Source organism: Aaosphaeria arxii (genome assembly GCF_010015735.1).
Source record: "Aaosphaeria arxii CBS 175.79 unplaced genomic scaffold BU24scaffold_1, whole genome shotgun sequence".
Classification (NCBI taxonomy): domain Eukaryota; kingdom Fungi; phylum Ascomycota; class Dothideomycetes; order Pleosporales; genus Aaosphaeria; species Aaosphaeria arxii.
Window position 1 is genome coordinate 4622363 of NW_022983474.1, and position 19670 is coordinate 4642032.

Below are 19670 nucleotides of genomic sequence, written 5' to 3' on the forward strand. Positions count from 1 at the left end.
CCTTGCGGGGAAGCTGAGGGGGAGGCACGGGAGGCACAGTCCGTCCAGTCGTGAGAGACCATCTAGCGCCAAAGGCATTGGCATGCGAGATTATCGGTGGACATCACTTTTTCCTCAGCAGGCTGACAATAAGACGAAATCGCACAAAACACTTAGGAAAGGGTTGGCTTTAGGGTTTAGATTAGAGTTAGGAGGATTAGGAAGGCTAGAGCAGGGCCGAATATAATAAAATAATGTCGAAAAGGACTTTGTAGAAAAGTCTTTGTATGTGATTTGGTCTTGTTGTTAGGTGATGGTGGGTGGGTGGCCACCAATAATCTAGCGCCAAAGGCATAAGCTCCCTCCCACCAATCACGCTCTTGTCCGCCTTGGCCATCGGAAAGGATCCGCGAACTTTTTGTGACCTCGAACCACGACGATCTATACAGAATAGCTTATCGTCGGCCTTGCAGAACGCTCAATTGCCTGCCTTACTGGGCCATGATAACGACAACATTGTTCAGGCGCATACCCAATTCGCGGGCTTGCATACCCCAACGATGCGTCCGCAATCAGCTCGGATCTAATCAGGTGCGACGACATACAAGCTCATCATGGGCAAACCGAACCGAGGAGATCAAATCCGGCCGTGAACAGAGCATGCTCGCGATTCTAGAAGAGAGAGGCTTCGTGAAGGATGTAGCAGGGTACAATTGTAATTGGACGTTCCTTGGCTGAACATCTCGCGCTGACGATAGTAGCGGCCGCAAAGCACTCGACTGGCTATTGACCGAAAAGCCCATCGGGGCGTATGTTGGTGTAGACCCCACGGCTCCTTCCTTACATGTTGGGCACCTCCTCCCGCTCATGGCGCTTTACTGGATGTACCTACATGGGTTCTATGCTGTTACTTTGGTGGGTGAATCGATACAAGCGGACCGCAATATGCTAATCACGCATAGCTGGGCAATGGGACCGTGAAAATCGGCGATCCTTCCGGTAGGACTACGGCACGCAGTCGACAGTCGGAGGAAATACACAGATTGAACATTGCCAGCATCCACACACAATTGAAACAGCTATGGGTCCACGTGAATGCCCTTGGGGCGAAGCACCGACCCGCTACAGAGGTTGTCCGACGGAAGGACATATTGACAAACGACACCTGGCTGAGCAAGCTGAGCGCAGTGGATCTGATGAGAGGTCTCGGATCAGGGATGAGGCTGGGAACCATGTTGAATAGAGACTCGTAAGTCTTGATGTTTGTTACAGACAATGTTCGTTCGGCTGACATGTCAAGTGTTAAAATGCGCATGGAGAACGGCGATGGCATGGCGATATCCGAGTTCAGTTACCCGCTCTTTCAAGGTTATGATTGGTGGCATATGTACGCAAACAACGGTGTACAGATGCAGCTGGGCGGATCCGATCAATATGGAAACATATGTGCTGGCATGGATGCCATTGGTCATATGCGTAGCATAACATACGAGGACACTCATTCTACTAGGGAAGATGATCTATTGAAGGGCGCGTTTGGTCTGACGACACCCTTGTTGACCACAGCTTCTGGCGAGAAATTCGGAAAGAGCGCTGGCAATGCAGTTTGGCTCGACAAAGATATGTTAAGCTCTTTTGATTTGTACCAGGTAGGTGCAGTGTCGATTCCGTGCAAGACCTCTGGCTGATCTGCAACGTAGTATTTCTTGCGTACCGCCGATGACGATGTTGAGCGATATCTCAAGCTCTTTACGTTCATCCCAGTCGACTCGATATCTGCTGTTATGTCACAGCAAACACGGGATGCCTCTAGACGTTTGGCTCAACATCTTCTGGCCAAAGAAGTTGTGGAACTTGCTCATGGAGCTGCAGCTGCCCGACAAGCTGAGATTTCACACAAGGAGACGTTCAGCCACGGCACCAATGTATTTTCGCTAGGAGCCTTGAGGCACGCCCTCAACGGTGCTGCCAATTTCATGACTACTATGCCCAAATCAACCAACAAACAAAGCCCAGAGAAAGATTCACTAGAACAAAGTATTCTGAAGTATAAGAAGGAATACGCATCGACCCCCACCTCTTCCAACTCAACTGCTTCTGTGGACAGCAGCAAGGAAGACCGCAGTACTGACAACTACATCACGCTCCCCAAAAGCCTGCTTTCGCCAGGATCATTCCCACAAGTCTTGCATGCCGCAGGCCTTGTGTCGTCGAAAAGCGAAGGCCATCGCCTGATCAAAAGCAAAGGTGCATATGTCGTGCAGCCTAATTCGGGATCCCCTGGAGACCCATATGCCCTAAAATGGGTAGCCATCCGAGATAATGTCCCTTCAACCGATCCGAATCATTATCTCATTGATTACGAGGCTCTTGTTCTTCGCTCAGGCAAGTCAAAGGTACAGATTTGTCGGATTGTTGATGATGATCAAAGTGCACCCAAAGCCTAGTGTTGCATGCATGATCGCACAGGGCAAAGGGCAACGTAGCGGGGCATCATATGTAATATTAGGTGTACGACGATATTCGCAAGCTGTACTATATACAATGAGGCATGACTTCGACTGCAGGGATGAGTATATGAATGATCGGAACCCATTGTTGCACTCAAATTAAACCTGCTACGCCTCTCAATGTGTCCAATTCTTGGTACGGCGATAGTATTTTGATTCGTATGTAACGATATGTAGCAAAGTTGTTACGGTCCGGCATTCATGAATAGATCAGACAGTGTCCGCCCTGAAAAGCAAGACTAATTGAAGTTGCCTTGTGTTTATATATCGCCGCTTTGTGGAGAAAAGGCAGTGGTAAGGCTTGCTGATTCTCGTAAAGTTTTGACGGCGAATGGATGGAGGCGAGAAAACATCACACAACCTCCAATTTGCATGTATGCGACAACGATCGGTTTAGGAAAAGGGCAGTATCACATTTCATAGAGATCCCGACGGAGTCTGGTGGGACCTACTTCCCGAGAACAGATATTGGATTGTACGATGTGAAAAGATATGAAGCTTTGATAAATTCTTATATACGGGCAGCATGATCTCGGGAGCCAAGATGCAATCGACCATGTGCGGTACACCTTCGAATCGAAAAGTCAGAGATGCCGTCCAAGCGTCCGTAAACGTAACAAGAGGGTGTGTCGGACGCAGATTTCATGCTGCCTCTACACCAACTTCGCACCACTTAAGCCCGGTGAAGGGAGAGTACGAAGACGGGAATAGAGGACAGCTCATCGTGTCCACACTTGGCTTTCATCATCTACAAATCATCTGTTAGTGTCGAGGTAGGACTGAAGCGCACAACATGGATAGGGGTCGGGTCTTACATGGTATAAACTCGAAGGATAAGGAAGAGAAGAGAAGGTCTGCGAAAAGCTGCACGCAGATTTAAGGTACCACAGGTGTGCGCTCGGGCCCAGTACTTAGTCATCAAGATCTGAACCCTCCCATATTACCTGTCTCTCGAGACAGCACTAGTCGATGCCCACCCACGCACCCACCCACCACTACACTGAGCCTGTCTGTAACAGTTTCATCAACAGTTAACCCAAACCAAACCTTTACGCACCAGAAATAATTAGGAATCATCCTGTAAGTCGTTGTATATCCCGATACCGCAGCCTTAAATTACTTAGAGGTATAAGTTTTTTAATGTTGTAGGAACAATAGGTGGGCAGACACTACTGCCGAACTCTTCAGTTGTTTGCTAACGTGACGCGGGGCAAGATTCGTTCAGTCACCAACAATCGAGGCCCATCATGGTCTTTTCGGTGGCTTCGAGATGTCTCAGGCATCAACAATCATCCCTGCGGAGAACATGTGCGGCGATGACACGAACTTCCCAAACACGTCATCACGGGATCACGCCCAGGACCCTCAGAACCAACATACACAACTTCAGTTCCTCTGCAACGGTTCGATCCAACATCGAGCCTAGTGCAGGATTGAAAGAGACGCTAAGCAACTATAAGGCAACTAGTAAGTATATTATGTCATGAATCTGTTGACCACGATAGGCTGACTCCTTCCAGTCCGTTCCCAATTCAGCAACGTGTATGACGTCGATCCCAGTCTGCGTACTGCCTGCGAAGTAGGCCAGGAAGTGACCCTGTTCGGCTATTTGGATACGCGTCGGGATGTGCACAAAAACCTTTCCTTCGCACTGCTCAGAGGACAGGACCAGCAGTACACTCTGCAGTTGGTGTCTACCTCCCAGGACAGTTCTCATGAACTGTTCAAGTCCCTCAAATCTTGGACACCCGTATGTGTCAGAGGAACACTGCAGCAGCGTATCATCCCACCTTCTGATGTTCGCGATCTTGAAAAAGTTGTAGAAGGTGCGACTGTTATGGGCGACATAGAAGTCAAAGTTAATCATATTGAGCCCCTGAATTCCAGGCCTGATGATTTGATCATCTCGTCTTCGGCAAACTACCCTCCCGAAAAACGCCATCTCCAGTTGCGCTTCAAACATGAACAGCGACAGCCCCTGATATTCAGGCATCAGGCCAGCATCATAATGAGGGACACGCTCAATGAGATGGGATTTATCGAGACAGAAACGCCCCTCCTGTTCAAATCAACACCAGAGGGTGCACGCGAATTCTTGGTACCCACACGAGCGAAAGGCCTTGCCTATGCCCTCCCCCAAAGTCCTCAACAGTACAAGCAGATACTCATGGCTTCAGGCATCGCAAAGTACTACCAATTTGCGCGTTGTTTCCGAGACGAAGACCTGAGAGCCGATCGGCAACCGGAATTTACACAGGTAACTACCGCCCCATCAATGCTTTGCAGTTGTATATACTGACTTCTAAAGCTCGATATGGAACTGGCCTTCAGCGCAGAAGAGGACGTCATGAGAGTAATTGAGATTCTTCTGAAGACCCTTTGGCAGCGGGCGGGCAAAGGTCATCTACTCCTAGATGGAGATGGGGATTTCCCAAGAATGACCTATCATCAAGCAATGGCCAGATATGGTTCGGACAAGCCTGACTTGCGTCTCGGAATGGAGGTATGCTTGGATTCGGTCTAGGAGCGGAATCCTGTTGACATTTTACCAGATCACCAGCAACATCACGGAGCACCTACCCGCAGACCTGATACGTAAAATAACTCCTTTGGAGGACCCCATCATAGATGCCTTGAAGTTTGACCTTGACCAATATCCAGTACACAACCGAAGCATCTTCGGCCAATTCCTGGAAAGCCCCGATGGCCAGCCGTTCCTCGAGAATCCGGATGGTGCACCAGCCGTCTTCTTCTGCGATGAGAAGCAACCACTTCAGGGGCTAAGTGCCTTGGGTCACGACTTTGTACAAAATTGTCCCGAAGAATTGAAAATGATAAATGGAGAAATCTTGATACTCCAAGCCAGGAAAAATGAACCATTCTCAGGAGGTTCCACAGCCCTCGGAAATCTTCGCCTGGCATTACACAAGGAAGCCCTAGCCCGGGACATCTTTGACAAGCCGAAGGGGTTCAAGTTCGTCTGGATTCACGACTTCCCTCTTTTCTCCCCAATCAATGATGTCGATCCTGGCCAAGGTGGATCCGCAGGCCTGGCCTCTACGCATCACCCCTTCACAGCTCCCAAGACCGCTCAAGACGTCGATCTCCTCCTCAAAGCACCTGAGCAAGTTATTGCAGCTCATTATGACATCGTTGTCAACGGAGTGGAGCTAGGAGGTGGCAGCCGCCGTATCCATGACGCAGAGGTTCAGGAATTCATCCTCCGGGATGTTTTGAAGATGAGCAGTGAACGTCTTGAAGACTTCAGGCACCTGCTTGATGTATTGCGTTCCGGATGTCCACCCCACTCGGGCATTGCATTAGGCTGGGATAGGCTTATTGCGGTTCTGCTTGGGAAAGACTCGGTGCGTGATGTCATAGCATTTCCAAAGAGCGGGAAAGGTGAAGATATGCTAGTCAAATCTCCCAATGCTATGACTGAGGAACAGTTGAACACCTATCACCTTCAGCTTAAAAGTAAGTAGCACGGGAATCTCATCGGCAACGCTCTGCACGTCCTTGTCTCCACGACCAGACACACAGGCTCCGATTCCTGCATGTTGGCGTAAGGTTTCGGTTCTTGATCTTCATTTCGGCTCTTGATCTCTATTTCGGCTCTTAATCTCTATTTCGGCTCTTAATCTCTATTTTGGGCGTTGGCCTCTATTTTGGGCATTGAAGGTCTCCTGTAACTATCAAAACTCTAGCATCATCGGTATTGGAAAAGGAAAAAAAATAATATGAGTTCCTGTACGCTGGCGTACCATTTCGATTGTCAGTCTGTATCTTGGGCAACGAAGGTCTTATATAACTATGAAAGCTATAGCCTCATCGGCAATGGATAAAACCGAGAGTACAATACAACGAGTGTGTATTCCTATGATTTTCATGTCGTTTCATCTCTCCATAAGCTCGTAGCTACGTGACCTGGTTTCCGTTCAGGGAGACATGTTCGCCTTGGAAAAGTCCATCTCAGGATGTTGCAATTTGAATTGCTCCAATATATCCAACTTTTTCTGCTCGTCGCTCGTGGGTAGACCCCGCTCCTTTTGTCTCTGGTCAAACATCATCTTTTCCACCATCCCACGAGTGTCGCCATCAAGATCGCTCAGGGTGCTATTCTCAGGTTGGATCTTGGATGTGTCTATCTTTGGGGCGCTGGTAACAACGTGCGGCCACCATTCCATTTTATTGACCTTGTCAAGATGCACACTTATCTCCTTTCCATTCGGGACTGTCTCGAGGGTCCATGTGGAATCATCGACACGAATGGGGTGTGGCAAGTCGCCCTACGAAATCATAGTCAGCCTTGCAGTATCATCAAATACATGGTAGGAGTCTAATACTTCGATGATAGCATCTTGTCCCTTGATTGCGACACGCAGGGTATTCCTGCCGAGCTTGACATCAAGGTCGCGACCTTTGTATTTGCCGTCGATTGATATTGTCACGTCAAGGTCGCTGATGGTTTGTGTCCATTTGTATGGTAAAGCAGCCTGTTCAGCATCTTCTTTTGCTTTGCGCTCTGCCTCGATCCTGTCGCGCTCTTCGGGTGGGGGAGAGGTAGACATTGTGGTTGTATATGGGTCGTCAAGGGCGTGGGAAGCTTTGTGGATGTTGACTAGAAGGTTTGTTTGCTTAAATTGCGGGACGAAGCTACGGTGCTGTTGCCCCAAAATAATGACCAGAGCGCCGCCCATCGTCATCGCCGACATGCCGCGCTGGCCAAGCACCCTTCATTCGATCAACCAAACTCGTACAACGCATCACAGGCTCACAGCACAACCTCCTTCACTCGAAGCGGGGTGTCCTCTCCTTCTTCTTCCATATCGCTATTCGTGATCGCCGCTATTTACCTTCCCCCCCTGAAGGTCCGCTATGCAGCGATAGCTTCCGTGCACCGAGACCCTCCGCCGGAAACCCTGAGATTCGCGTCCGCATAACACAACTAATTGCAACCCATGGCGAGCTCGTTCGAGAAGTCTGTGAAAGGCGGCACTAAGATCAAGGTGAGTGACGGCGACTTGGAATGACTCGAGGCTGCACGACTCTGTCCCTGTCACGAATTGGACCTGACCTTTTGCGTACAGCTTGCCGCGCCCAAATCAAAATATGTCGAACATATCCTCGTAGCCACTCACGCGGGTGAAGCCGGTGTCGCCGAAATCTTTCGAGCCCTCACGAATCGATTGCGCGACTCTACATGGACGATTGTGTTCAAGTCCCTCATCATCGTTCACCTCATGATCCGGGAGGGACAGCCGGAGGTCACACTCAGATATCTAGCACAAAACCCTAGGCGGACCCTCGCTATCAATCATTTTACTGAAGGTTCGTCGATAATCCATCTGTTAGGCTCCAGAGAAGAATACAGGGTTGTCAATCGAGATTCTGGTCATTGCGCTTGCCACAATGTCTCCTGGGTGCTTATGAGGGAGGGGCCGGAACCTCTAGGTGCTGTATGGGGTGTCAATGATCTGGACGTGCTAACGTGTATCGCGCGCAGTGCAAACACAGGGCCATAACATCAAGACCTATTGCGATTACCTCCTTATTCGAGCGAAGGAGTTCCAAGCAACAAAAATTGACTACGTTCGGGGCGGTGAAGGTCGATTGAAGAAGCTGAACATCGAGAAAGGCTTGCTCCGAGAGACAGAGAGTGTGCAAGAGCAAATTCGGTACTTGCTCAAATGCGAGGTTTGTCCCTGCGAACCCCAAGCCTAAAGTTCTGGCTAATATGAGTTCGTTGCAGCCATTTCATGATGAGCCAGAGAATGAAATCACTCTGACTGCATTCCGTCTGCTGACTATGGATCTACTTGTCCTTTTCCATGTTATGAACGAAGGAACAATCAATGTCTTGGGTAAGGAAGGTCGTCCATGTATAGAGTCCCCCATGACTGAGATTGTCTAGAACACTACTTCGAGCTGTCGAAGCCCGATGCATCACGAGCTCTGAATATTTATCGGACATTTGTGAAACAAACCGAGGCAGTCGTACAATATCTGAGTATCGCACGGATGCATGAACATTCCACCAGGTTGGAGATCCCAAAGATCAAGCACGCTCCTACTAGCCTGGCAGCATCCCTAGAAGAGTATCTCAACGACAGGGACTTCGAGATCAACAGGAGGCAATATTTAGCAGAGAAGGATGCCAAGAGGAACGGAGGGAAATCCACCAGCAACGGCGCAAGCAGGTTTGCCCAGGAGCCTGAGCCTGCTCCCTCAAAGACAGCTGTGTCACAACAATCAGCACCGGCCTCTAGACCTGCCGCCAATGCACCTCTGATTGATTTCTTCGAATCCATCCAAGACAATCAGCAGACTTTAGCTCAACCGCAGCCTCAGCTACAGCAATACCCTCAACAGACAGGCTTTCAGCAACCGCAGCAGACTGGATTCGAACAGCCAAGCTTTCAAATCCCACAACAGACGAGCACTGTTGGCTACCCTCAACAGCAGGGCCAGATGTTTGGGCAGCAGGGCGGACAAGGAACGAATCCGTTTGCCCCGATGCAGCAAAACCAGATTCCTCAGGTACCCCAACAACCTCAGCTCCAAACGCAGTTCACTGGGGCTGGTTTTGGAGGCTATACGCAACAGCCCTTCAGCCCTCAGAGTTCGACCTTATCACCTATACCACAAAATGGGGTACCCAACTTCGCTTCCCAAGCTCCACCACAGCTATCGCCAGCAGACGCTCTGCAGCCTCAGCAGACATCGACGAATCCATTCCGACAGTCAATGCTTGCACCGAATGCGCCAAACGCGGCCGAGCCCAAGCTACTGAACAATCCCACAGGCGTTAGTTCGCCGCTTGCTCGATCACCTACGAATCCTTTTGCGAAGCACAGCACGGGCGCCTCTCCATCCCCCTTCTCCTCTCTACCGTCTATACAAGAGCCGCAGGCTGGAAGTCCTTTTGCTCAGCAGCAGCAGCCACTACAGCCGACCCCGACAGGCACCAACCCCTTTGCCCGAAACACGTCGCCGATTCAGAATCCCATGTCTCCACAAGGTGGCCTCACCGTGCATGCGACTGGCAGTACCAATCCATTCCGGCAGAGCGCTTTCGTGAACCAACAAACGGGCCAAGGGTGGCAAAACTCTGGAAACCAGGGAACACTGGGCGGGATGAGCATCGACAGTGTTCCGACCTCGAATGTATTTCCAAGACCAGGGCAGCAACAAGGACAGCAGCCGGGACAGTTCTTGTGATGAGGCCTTGGGGGGGGATGATGGCATGAGGTCCATAGTCTATGACTCCATGCCAGCCGTGTGGTTATACCCGGATCCGCAGAGTCCGATGCATGAGAGTAGTTATTTCATTTTGTGCGATTTTGTGTAAGGACATTTTGAGCCATGGCGTTGTATTCCACCAGATGGGCTTTTGAGTGCAGTAACGTTTGGAGCGTCAAGTGAAGGTTAAGTTGAGCGAGCAAATATGAGCTGCGGAATGGAATTTGCGGAAGGATGTGTAATTCGAATATAATGGGTACGCCGAGCCAAGTCAGTTTCCGGTCTCTCCTACTTGTGGCACATTGGATAGCTTGCGTGCTGTAAGGTATTATGTACTGTCACACAATAGATTATTAGTATTATTAGTAGTATGTAGGAGGTATCAAGAAGGCTCAACTCAAGCAACAAGAAAGACAAGAATAGTCTCCTAGTGTGCATCCAACTACAAAGTATATAGTTATATTCTATCGATGACGAAGTAAGCAATTCCACGGTTACCCAAGTAGGGGTGAGCTCGTGCATGATTTTAGAAGAGGCTCAGAGGTTGTACGTACCAGAGAATTGCACACAATCGGAGCATTTCCTTTGGTCTTGGAAACGGGTGGTGGCAGCTCCAGATGCCTGAGATGCCCCGTGTGTACAGGAACGAACAGGGAAAGGGCAGGGTTGACCCCCCGGCTGCCAGTTGCCGCTAAACCTCTCATAGCAAAGAAATGGGAATTTCTCTTGTTCCCTTTCACTAACAGTGACCCTTAGAGTAGACTTATTAGCTTAGCACCACGGTAGTAGACCACACACACACACGCACGCACACAATTGCTCCTCCTCCTACTCCTCTTCTTCTTCCTCCACCATCACCATTATTCATCTTTTCCTCTTCCAATATTAGGTATCCTCCTTCCTCTCCACTTCCACTCTCCCTTTGCTGCTACTACTACTACTACTACTACTTGCGCCCATCCGCCTACACGACTGCCGCGTTCCCATCACGCCGCACTTTCTTCTACTTCATCACCTTCAATTCAACAAGACCATCAGCTAGACTTTCTCTCATCTACTGATTCATTTATCCCTAACGTCTTCAACCGCTCTCTCTTCTCTCTCTCGCAATCCCTCTCCACGAGTCGGATTTTACCTCAATACACATTAGCTTGCGCACACTTGGACCACCATATATATATACTACCAACCAACCTACCTACACTACACTTACCCATTTGCCATCCACCACAACCACCAACCATCTATCATCTACCACTCGCCACTTCTCTCTCTTCTATCTCCACGCATCCCGCGTAAGTAGGCTCTGATTTGCCCACTTGTCGTTTCAACCTGACTTATACATCATTCTTGCGCCCATTAGCCACAGCCGAGCTTACCTTTCCAATCGTGCCGATTCCGCGATCCCGACCCTCACCTTAAATTTCACTTTGCGCCCACAACTCTAATTCTCGCCTCTTCCTTCGCACCTCACAAACACCATCATGGCCTCCACCGACTCCGCCGCGCCCATCAACGGCAACTACGCGCATCAAAACTTTGATGCTGCCCCCAATAACTACGCTGCTGCCAACTCAAACAACTCCGCCGGCTACAATGCTGCCCAGCAGGCTCCTTCAAGCGGGGCCTCTACATCCGAGATCCCCAAGGAAGAGGTCGCCTGGTACTTCGTCGAGCAGTACTACACCACCCTCAGCAAGAGCCCAGACAGGCTCTACGTAAGTCTTCCTATCCCCAAAGCACAAATCTCCCGGCTCAAAGACTGATCGGCCCGCAGCTCTTCTACAACAAGCGCTCCCAGTTCGTTTCCGGCACCGAAGAGGACAAGGTACAGGTTTGCATTGGACAGAAGGTATGCCCTCGCAGGTTCCCTTGCATCAAAGATTGGCTGCTGACTCAACTCGCGATAGCCCATAAACGACCGCATCAAGGAGCTCGACTACCAGGACACCAAAGTTCGTGTCACCAATGTCGACTCCCAGAGCTCCGATGCCAACATCGTCATCCAAGTCATTGGAGAGATTTCCAACAAGGGTCAACCCCACAAGCGATTTGTCCAGACTTTCGTTCTCGCCGAGCAGACCAACGGTTACTTCGTGCTCAATGACATCTTCCGATACCTTGCTGAGGAGCCCGAGGAGGAGGAAGAGCAAGTTCAGCAGGAGTCTGCTGGCATCCAGGAGCCTGCGCCTACTACCACCGTATCTCAAGGTGAACAGCCAACCGGTGGCGAGGAGGTCGCACGCAGCGAGGAGGATCTGACCAAGGTTGACCACAAATTGGAGGAAGCTGCGAATGCGGACGCTGGCAAGGAGGCCTCGGCCCCATCGGCTGCCGTCAATGGCACTGAGACCCCTGAGACGGAAGAAGTCGCTCAGGCCGAGGATGCCCCTGCCGCTGCTGTCGTCGCTGCCGTCGAAGAGCCCGCCGCAAAGGAGCCCGAAGTTCCCGCTGTCGAGGAGGCCTTGGAGCAGGAAAAGCCCAAGGACCCTGCCCCTACACCAGCTCCAGCTCCGGCAAAGGCTGCTGCTACCCCGGCCGCCCCACCGAAGCCTGCTGCCCCTCGAACCTGGGCAAGCCTTGCCGCTTCCGCCCACAAAGTTGCTACACCTGCCGTTCCCGCTGTCGCCATGCCCCAGGCTTCTGCCCCCAAGGGAGTTGCTTCGGCACCCGCCCAACCTCTTGCGGTCCCAGCACAACAGTCCGCCCCCGCCCGTGAGCCATCCCCAGCGAACAGCCAGGGTGAGGCCACCGGTTGGCAAACCGCAACGGGACACAAGAAGGAGCAGTCCCGCGTTCAGAACCAACCAGCTGCTTCCGACGCCGAGAACAAGCGAGCTTACATCAAGAATGTCTACAGCCAGGTAGAAGACGAATCATTGAAGCAGGCCATGTCCAAGTTCGGTGAGGTCGTTTACATCGACATCAGCCGTCAAAAGGTAAGTCTACATTGATCCTTTGAATCTGCGTGGCTGGAAATACTGACCTGGAATTTAGAACTGCGCCTTTGTCGATTTCAAGACCCCCGCCGCTTTCCAGGCCGCTGTCAACGCCAACCCTCATAGTGTCAACGGACTCGAACTCAAGGTTGAAGAGCGCAGGCTCCGTCCGTCCAACTTTGCTCCTTACCCTCGTGGTGGCGCTCCTCGCGGCCGTGGCGGAGTTGGTAACCAGGGCGCACGTGGTGGTTTCCAGCCCCGTGGTGGTCGAGGCGGCTCTGTTCGAGGCGGTCGTGCTGCCGGTACTAATGCTGCTCAGGACGCATGAGCTCATCACTCGCTCCCTCTACTTGACGATGTCTGTTCCCCCTTTCTACCCAGCGCATTTCCGGCCTCCTGGGATCACCCGATGACGATTTTCTTACGGCTCTGTACTGTACCCTCATCTTTCCGAGCGTGTGTGTCCAAAAGTTGCCATTGTTTCGACTAAAAGCCATCGGGGTGTATCCATATGGCACTCTTAACCTTTACCTTGACCCTTGCATAGCGAATTTTCCTTTGGCATTTTTCTCCGTGTAACCTATCTACTTTCCTGTCCTGTGGTTTTTGTCCGTTATTTCTTGCCTTTTTTCCATGTTCATTTTCCGATATCCCTTCATTATAGTTCATGTGGATGGCCATCTGAGGAGTTTGCTCTTACGGCAAGGGCGGGAAAGTGTGCGGTGTCTTCGGATCGATCAATGTTTCCTGAGTACCTTTGCTGCGCTATGCTACGACCCCGGAAAAAAAAATCTGCATCATGTCGGAATAGCAAATGCTCATCTATGGCGACTCTTTCTCCTTAAGGCTTGTAGTGATTGGAATCTTGTGACTAGGAATGGCAGGCTATGGAAGCCGGATAATGGGCGGATGGATGGCGCAACGGCTATACATTAAGCATGGGTGTGGTGTATGATAGCATGGATGGAAAATGTATTTCATGTTAGTTGAGTCTTCGATTGAACTTATTTCAGATGCACCTTCGCATATGTCATTAAATGAATGCATTTACTCGTACAAACATGGGGTCAATGAAAAGTAAGAGGTACATGCCCTTGTGCGCAATCCGAATGGCTAGAGAACAACAGGAAGTCGCCTCCCTCCAAGAAATTCGGACCATTGATCAGCCACGTTTGTAGTCGTCAAGTTGTTCCAACGTTCCATTCGATTCTCTCGTCTGTTCATCGTCGCTCGCCATACCTGCTTCGCGCGTTCCAATACGGGGTGGCCACGAGTATAAGCACTTCGGGAGAGAGTGTGTCCAGGAGGTCCCCGGACGAACTAGAGCGGGGCACGTGGGGTAACCTCCCCTGGTTGGTCGGAGCATCACATCACCACCTCGATCATCAATCGCGCTCTCGCACACGTTCAATCTGACTACACAGTAGATCAGCTTTCAGTCTTAGCACTCTCGTTCTTCTGACTTCCCCATCGTCAGATGCGTGCATTCTGAAGCGACGTCAAAACCATGCGGCCGACTCCGAGCGGCGAGTCTCTACCTTCTGTGAAACCGCGTTCCCGCAAGTCAAGTGTTGCAGATCATCTCGCCGCGCACAGCAACCCGTCCAGCCATGTCCCCACCACCTTCTTTCTACGGAGCGAGGATGATTTGGAAAGATCTATGCAGGATACCGGGAGCGTCGAGCTTGTAGAAGAGAGAGGTTCCAGCAGTACTTTTGGTGTGCAGAGCCTGGCCGATACTCTCGAGGCTGCCTTTGGGCAGGCGGACAGCGCGCTTGAGACCAGGCTTGACTCCGAGAGTACAGGTATTGGTGGTGACAAAGGCGGGAAACTGCATATTTCATCGGAATTGCCAGAGGCTTTGAGCAGGGAAGATGGGAGCACAAGGCCTTCGCCGGGACGCAAACATAAGAAGCAAACACACCGCACGTTATCGTACCCGTTGACGCCCCTCAACGCTGAAGCCCAGTCTCCTCTGCCTCCTTCCGCAATGCCTAGCACCCCGAAATCAGTTTCACTCCAGTCGTTGAAGCTCTCCGACGACGAGTCCAGCATGGACGATTCAGCGAGCCAGGCTATTGCGTCGAGCGTTGAGACAGATGACGAAAGCGACAACGACGATGCGGCCAAGACAGAACAAGGTGCATCGGGTTCCTTCCCACAGCTTGTCATGCCAAGTATACAGATGCCAACTCGTAGACCGTTCACCACCAAAGGAAAATCCATGGGCAGGTTGAAGATACTTGTGGCTGGTGCACAGGGTACGTTATCTATCACGTTCTCCGGCCAACACCACCTCGTTAACTAACCCTTTGTTGTAGGTGTGGGAAAGACGTCACTCATTCGTTCAATCGTACAGCAGTGTGAGGACATTGTCCATGTCGACCCTTTCGATCCTAATGATCCGATCCCCAACCCGACTGTCTCCAGGGCAAGTTCTCGCAAGTCGAAGGACGAGCCGGTCGGGACTACCCGCATAACGGAGATCCACGCGAGCACCAAGTCTTATCCACACTGGTGGTCCGAGTTGGATGACGGGAAAACGCTACGAAGGCGTAAGAGCACCACCGATGCAATCTTAGAAAGAAATATTTGCTTCATCGATACTCCTGGGTTCAACAAAGGCCCCTCGAACGCTGGTACTGGCCGCTTCATCACTGATTATATCGAGTCTTTGCTCCACCAGGACATCAGCGTGTCTTCGATGAATGATACCGATTTACTGGCTATCATGAGTGGAGGTGGAGGGGTCCAGGTAGATCTGATCATCTACTTGTTGATGCCAAGTAAGTTCATCAATACCTCGTCTACGTACGCCACTAACAACAGTTAGGTCATGATATATCCAAGGATCTAGAGTTCATGCAGCGACTATCTGAACTGACGAATCTGATTCCCGTGATTGCGAAATCAGATACTCTTTCGGCATCAGAAATGGTGGCTGTCAAAACATCCGTGTTGGCACAATTGCAGACAACATCCATCAAACCATTCCTGTTTGGCAGAGCCATAGAAAATGCTTTACTTGACGTACAAGGTTTGTTTGCTTCAGCACCATCACGATCATCCGACCCAGTAGGTTCGGCAGCATCGCCTCGCATGGGGCAATATCCATTCAGCAATCCGACGTTTCCTTACGCGATCTCATCGCTCCCTGGCCCCGACGCGGATAACATGGATGCATCAGCCCTAATGTCCCCTGATTATGTGCAACCGCTTCTTCACTCCGAGTTAGGTGCCTTGGTAGATCAGGTATTCCAGAACGATTCGATTGCCTGGTTGCGACATTCAGCCGCGAAGAAACTTCTGATCTGGAAACGGCAGAAGAAGCTTTCTGGTCTCTCGATCCTTCCTCAGGGCCCCGGATTTCAAAGCAACAACGTTGCTGGTTCACCTGTTGGCCTGCATGGAGCCAGCTCTAACTGTAAGTGAAATACTATCTTCTTGTGTCCTATCACTAACGCATACAAGCACTAGGGTCACCCTCTCTCTTTTCGGTCACTTCGCCATCCGGCGTGCTTGTACCGAGGGCAACATCGCCGTTCTCCCTCTCCGACCTCCGCTCCAACCTGCAATCACCCTTTCCTGCATCTTCGCCCTCCCTGTCACACACCATCCCTGAGGGAGAGGGACCTACCGGCTTTTCGTTAACTCGGTACAACCATGTCACCACTGGTGACGAACGTTTTGCTGATATCAGAATGGCGAAATGGGCTACAGACCTTCAACAAAGCCTCCGGAATGAGCGGGAGAGGTACGAGGAAACAGCACGAAACGAACGCGCCAGGTGGCTCTTGGAACGGGTTGGAGAAGAAGTGAAGAATGGGAACATTGTCACCAGTCCAGGTGGCAGCCCAAGAGCAGAATGGGCCGTGGTACAGCACGGCAAAGCGAAGGACAGCTCAGGAATGAGCAGATACGGCAAAGCTGGCCACCTAGATTCGCGGGACCCACTAGGGCTCTGCGATTTCAGCGACGAAGTCCGGAAGCGAGGCTTTATCCTGGTCAAGGTATTGGGAGGTGTCAGTGTGCTCGGAGCGATCATGGTGGCCACGATCAAAGCATGTGGATTGGAAGCTAACCTGCCCGAAGGAGGTCTCTGGGTGTGGTTGAGAGGTGGAGAGTGATGCATGGGATTCTAATATCGGTGTAACGACGGTCATGGTGTTATTAATACCCCCAAAGGTTTGCTTTTTCTTGTGGGTTTCTCGGAGTTGTTGGTGGAGGAGTATATTTACTTTGGATGGTTTTCCTCTCTCCCGCTCATTTCATCTTGGACTACATACTCTACTTATGGAATCTCAGCTTCGCTATATAGCAGGATATCGAAAAGATTAGATAGGACCATACAACAATATGATTAAAAAAACCCAAATCAAATCCAAATAGCCAATCTAAAAAAGTGAACTACAACCTTTGGTATCGAGGTAGATAAGTTGTAAAGGACCAACACGACGACTCTTACATAATCCGTTGATACGTGGTGCCGATTTCGGCGCTTCTCCTCCTCATCTCTGGACATCACCATCCTCAAGTGACCGCAGGAGTACCATTCAAGATATCAGTGGGGATAAGAGACATTTTAGTCTCCGTCATCGCATGCTCATTCGATCCGATGTGCATGATAGCAGCTCTATAAAGCTTGCTAATAGCTCGGGTGCAATGGAACAACTACATAACAGCAACCTCTTGTGACGAGCTGGAAACCTATCTCTTTTCATATCAAGACATCAATTGATGTCCATACCTTAGCTATTATTAGTTCACTCCTTTCCAGGTAACAATTCTCGCGATTTCTCATTGAAAAGATGTCGAAACCATACTTGCACGGCCACCATGCCTCGGTTCTGAAGTCACATACCTGGCGGACCGTCGAGAACTCGTGTCCACACCTGATCCCGTACCTTTCCTCCCCATCCCTCCAGATCCTAGACGTCGGCTGCGGACCCGGCACCATCACCGTGGACCTCGCGTCCCGCGTCCCCCAGGGCCTCGTCTACGGCATCGACCCATCCGCCGACGTGATCGCGAAGGCGCGGAAGCACGCCGAAGAAAAGGGCGTCACGAACGTGCGGTTCGAAGTCGGCGACGTGTTCGACTGGGAGCGCCTCGACGGCGTGGAGCAAGGCAGCTTCGACGTCGTGCACGCCCACCAGGTGCTGCAGCACCTGCAGGATCCGCGGGGCGCCCTGGTGGAGATGAAGAAGCTGGCGAAGGCCGAAGGCGGCATCGTTGCCGTAAGAGACGCAGACTACGCTGCCATGACGTGGTATCCGGGCGACATTCCTGGTCTGCAGACCTGGCAGAGGTTGTACATTGCCGTCGCGCGGAGCATCAAGTGCGATCCGAATATCGGGCGGAGGCTACATGCTGTTGCGCTGGAGGCTGGGTTCCCGAGGAGTGACATCGATGCCAGTTGCGGTGTTTGGACGTTTAGTACGCCGGATGAGTTGGCTTGGTGGTGCGGGCTGTGGGCGGAGAGAGTCGTGCAGAGCAATTTCAAGAAGAGTGCGATTGAGAGCGGGCTTGCTACGGAGGAAGATCTCCAGGCTGTTGCTCAGTCGTGGAGGGAGCTGGAGAAGAGGGAAGATGGGTGGTTTGCAGTGCCGAATGGTCAGGTTATCTGTCATGTTAGATCGTGAATATGAATATGAAATGGTTTTTTGCTAGATTTGATACCGTTTGTTGAATGGCTTTCACCGCTCATGTCGGCCCACAATGCCCATACTATATCACTCTCTATAGGACTTTGGAGGTAGATGTATCACACCAGCCTCAAAAGAAGGCAAACAAAAATATGAAGAAATGGCAACGAATATCAAAGATTTCCAGTTGGAGTCCACCTCCACCAATCAGCATTGTGTTAAATGCCTGTCACCGAGAGTCAGTCATCTGACGGTGGGTTCAATTTAGAGTGTAGTGGCATCCCCCATCCCCCATTACCCTGCATGAAGCCATTCCGCCCATCTCAGCCCATCTCGTGTCTACTCTTCCCTCTCCACCCAATGACATACGAGCATCTTCATCCCCCCACTACTACTACACCACCACCATCACAACCACCCCGCTCTGAGCTTTCGGCGTCCGACAACACAGCTTACTCTGATCCCCATACAAATACCCCTCCATTTCCCTATCTAGAAAAGGAAATCCAGTCTCACAAACCCCTCAATATACTTACACACACTCCCTCTCTCTCTCTCTCTCTCTCTCTCTCTCTCTCTCTCTCTCACTCACCCGAACCTTGCAAAGAAAGAAGAACATCAAAAATGCAGTCCTTCACCGAACTCGTAAACATGCACAACGACTGCCCCAAGTGCGGAGCCTCCACCGGCGGCGGAAAGAGCTGTGCCTCTTGCGGCAGCGTAAGCTATTCCCCTCAACTTTCCTACACATAAAGTATAAGTAGTAAGGATATACTAACACTTTTGTGCAGACTTGCCCCGTTTAAACGACCATGGAAGGTTCTCGACTTGATACATTTCACTTGATTCTTTACATCATCTTCGAGCGAAGGCGCGAGCGTGGGAGCGAGAGGGGTTCTTTTTCGGTGACATTTCCTTCTTCTTCCTCTTTTCTTTCTGCGACGAGAAGAGAGAAGGTGCGGGTTTACTAGGACAGACCTTTGGGAAGGAAGGAGTCTGGAGAGAAATTGGAAACACAAATACCTGCATATATCATCATGGGGCAAAGACATGCGATGGTCGTTCAGATCTAGATTGGTCGCTCGTCTGGAACATATGCATGTCTCCCCAACCTTGCTTATAGTGGAGATGGTGGGCGATTTTAATGCTTTATTCGATCAGTCTGCTGAGCATCATCTTTTCTTGCTTGACGTTCCTTTGAGCGTGCGGGGAGCTTTGTCGTAAAGCTGGTGTTGTGGTCAGACCAAGCTGATACCCATGATGATTTACCTTTCGTCACAGGTTCCTGTTGAATGGGCAAACAGCTCTATCAAACATGAGCAGCTTCGCCAAGGTAAGCGTTACCTTACAATACC

At 50.8% G+C, this 19670-nt stretch overlaps 9 protein-coding genes across 9 annotated transcripts; 7 read left to right on the top strand and 2 right to left on the bottom strand.

Moving 5' to 3' along the window:
* The first annotated feature begins 406 nt into the window (after positions 1 to 406).
* On the top strand, positions 407 to 2718 carry BU24DRAFT_363044 (uncharacterized protein). Its single transcript, XM_033524197.1, has 5 exons — positions 407 to 686; positions 741 to 894; positions 942 to 1228; positions 1280 to 1628; positions 1680 to 2718. The coding sequence occupies exons 1-5, from the start codon at positions 481 to 483 to the stop codon at positions 2424 to 2426; spliced, it is 1743 nt and encodes a 580-aa protein (XP_033390380.1). The 5' UTR covers positions 407 to 480; the 3' UTR covers positions 2427 to 2718.
* Positions 2719 to 3702: 984 nt separating this feature from the next.
* On the top strand, positions 3703 to 6353 carry BU24DRAFT_417690 (uncharacterized protein). Its single transcript, XM_033526782.1, has 4 exons — positions 3703 to 3956; positions 4010 to 4746; positions 4798 to 4992; positions 5042 to 6353. The coding sequence occupies exons 1-4, from the start codon at positions 3806 to 3808 to the stop codon at positions 5972 to 5974; spliced, it is 2016 nt and encodes a 671-aa protein (XP_033390381.1). The 5' UTR covers positions 3703 to 3805; the 3' UTR covers positions 5975 to 6353.
* Positions 6354 to 6427: 74 nt separating this feature from the next.
* BU24DRAFT_488345 (CS-domain-containing protein) lies at positions 6428 to 7156 on the bottom strand (the record flags this gene model as incomplete). The annotated part of the gene is made up of 2 exons (XM_033533541.1): positions 6836 to 7156; positions 6428 to 6778 (listed from the first exon to the last, which is right to left on the bottom strand). The coding sequence occupies exons 1-2, from the start codon at positions 7058 to 7060 to the stop codon at positions 6428 to 6430; spliced, it is 576 nt and encodes a 191-aa protein (XP_033390382.1). The 5' UTR covers positions 7061 to 7156.
* Positions 7157 to 7207: 51 nt separating this feature from the next.
* On the top strand, positions 7208 to 10133 carry BU24DRAFT_417691 (ANTH-domain-containing protein). The gene is made up of 5 exons (XM_033526783.1): positions 7208 to 7498; positions 7580 to 7820; positions 7996 to 8186; positions 8242 to 8353; positions 8404 to 10133. Exons 1-5 carry the CDS (start codon positions 7451 to 7453, stop codon positions 9708 to 9710), a joined length of 1899 nt encoding a protein of 632 aa, XP_033390383.1. The 5' UTR covers positions 7208 to 7450; the 3' UTR covers positions 9711 to 10133.
* On the bottom strand, positions 9866 to 10316 carry BU24DRAFT_36191 (uncharacterized protein). The gene has a single exon (XM_033524162.1). The coding sequence runs from the start codon at positions 10251 to 10253 to the stop codon at positions 10020 to 10022; it is 234 nt and encodes a 77-aa protein (XP_033390384.1). The 5' UTR covers positions 10254 to 10316; the 3' UTR covers positions 9866 to 10019.
* A 501-nt stretch (positions 10317 to 10817) lies between these two features.
* On the top strand, positions 10818 to 13151 carry BU24DRAFT_36404 (uncharacterized protein). Its single transcript, XM_033524228.1, has 5 exons — positions 10818 to 11026; positions 11095 to 11449; positions 11509 to 11583; positions 11642 to 12670; positions 12729 to 13151. Exons 2-5 carry the CDS (start codon positions 11216 to 11218, stop codon positions 12996 to 12998), a joined length of 1608 nt encoding a protein of 535 aa, XP_033390385.1. The 5' UTR covers positions 10818 to 11026; positions 11095 to 11215; the 3' UTR covers positions 12999 to 13151.
* Positions 13152 to 13944: 793 nt separating this feature from the next.
* Positions 13945 to 17048, top strand: BU24DRAFT_417694 (uncharacterized protein). The gene is made up of 4 exons (XM_033526784.1): positions 13945 to 14931; positions 14992 to 15456; positions 15504 to 16094; positions 16142 to 17048. The coding sequence occupies exons 1-4, from the start codon at positions 14178 to 14180 to the stop codon at positions 16795 to 16797; spliced, it is 2466 nt and encodes an 821-aa protein (XP_033390386.1). The 5' UTR covers positions 13945 to 14177; the 3' UTR covers positions 16798 to 17048.
* Positions 17049 to 17188: 140 nt separating this feature from the next.
* BU24DRAFT_417695 (S-adenosyl-L-methionine-dependent methyltransferase) lies at positions 17189 to 18318 on the top strand. Its single transcript, XM_033526785.1, has one exon. It carries the CDS (start codon positions 17479 to 17481, stop codon positions 18310 to 18312), a length of 834 nt encoding a protein of 277 aa, XP_033390387.1. The 5' UTR covers positions 17189 to 17478; the 3' UTR covers positions 18313 to 18318.
* A 305-nt stretch (positions 18319 to 18623) lies between these two features.
* BU24DRAFT_36475 (uncharacterized protein) lies at positions 18624 to 19372 on the top strand. The gene has a single exon (XM_033524255.1). The coding sequence runs from the start codon at positions 18676 to 18678 to the stop codon at positions 19066 to 19068; it is 393 nt and encodes a 130-aa protein (XP_033390388.1). The 5' UTR covers positions 18624 to 18675; the 3' UTR covers positions 19069 to 19372.
* Positions 19373 to 19670: the final 298 nt, after the last annotated feature.

Coding starts and splice junctions, on each gene's coding strand:
- BU24DRAFT_363044 (XM_033524197.1), top strand. CDS start 481: ATGATAACGACAACATTGTTCAGGCGCATACCCAATTCGCGGGCTTGC. Junction 687..740: donor TTCGTGAAGGATGTAGCAGG/GTACAATTGTAA, acceptor TGACGATAGTAG/CGGCCGCAAAGCACTCGACT. Junction 895..941: donor GGTTCTATGCTGTTACTTTG/GTGGGTGAATCG, acceptor AATCACGCATAG/CTGGGCAATGGGACCGTGAA.
- BU24DRAFT_417694 (XM_033526784.1), top strand. CDS start 14,178: ATGCGGCCGACTCCGAGCGGCGAGTCTCTACCTTCTGTGAAACCGCGT. Junction 15,457..15,503: donor CATCTACTTGTTGATGCCAA/GTAAGTTCATCA, acceptor AACAACAGTTAG/GTCATGATATATCCAAGGAT. Junction 16,095..16,141: donor GCATGGAGCCAGCTCTAACT/GTAAGTGAAATA, acceptor AACGCATACAAG/CACTAGGGTCACCCTCTCTC.
- BU24DRAFT_36475 (XM_033524255.1), top strand. CDS start 18,676: ATGACATACGAGCATCTTCATCCCCCCACTACTACTACACCACCACCA.
- BU24DRAFT_36191 (XM_033524162.1), bottom strand. CDS start 10,253: ATGCACGAGCTCACCCCTACTTGGGTAACCGTGGAATTGCTTACTTCG.
- BU24DRAFT_417690 (XM_033526782.1), top strand. CDS start 3,806: ATGACACGAACTTCCCAAACACGTCATCACGGGATCACGCCCAGGACC. Junction 3,957..4,009: donor AAGCAACTATAAGGCAACTA/GTAAGTATATTA, acceptor GACTCCTTCCAG/TCCGTTCCCAATTCAGCAAC. Junction 4,993..5,041: donor ACTTGCGTCTCGGAATGGAG/GTATGCTTGGAT, acceptor ACATTTTACCAG/ATCACCAGCAACATCACGGA.
- BU24DRAFT_36404 (XM_033524228.1), top strand. CDS start 11,216: ATGGCCTCCACCGACTCCGCCGCGCCCATCAACGGCAACTACGCGCAT. Junction 11,450..11,508: donor AGAGCCCAGACAGGCTCTAC/GTAAGTCTTCCT, acceptor ATCGGCCCGCAG/CTCTTCTACAACAAGCGCTC. Junction 11,584..11,641: donor AGGTTTGCATTGGACAGAAG/GTATGCCCTCGC, acceptor AACTCGCGATAG/CCCATAAACGACCGCATCAA.
- BU24DRAFT_417695 (XM_033526785.1), top strand. CDS start 17,479: ATGTCGAAACCATACTTGCACGGCCACCATGCCTCGGTTCTGAAGTCA.
- BU24DRAFT_417691 (XM_033526783.1), top strand. CDS start 7,451: ATGGCGAGCTCGTTCGAGAAGTCTGTGAAAGGCGGCACTAAGATCAAG. Junction 7,821..7,995: donor TATCAATCATTTTACTGAAG/GTTCGTCGATAA, acceptor TATCGCGCGCAG/TGCAAACACAGGGCCATAAC. Junction 8,354..8,403: donor AGGAACAATCAATGTCTTGG/GTAAGGAAGGTC, acceptor GAGATTGTCTAG/AACACTACTTCGAGCTGTCG.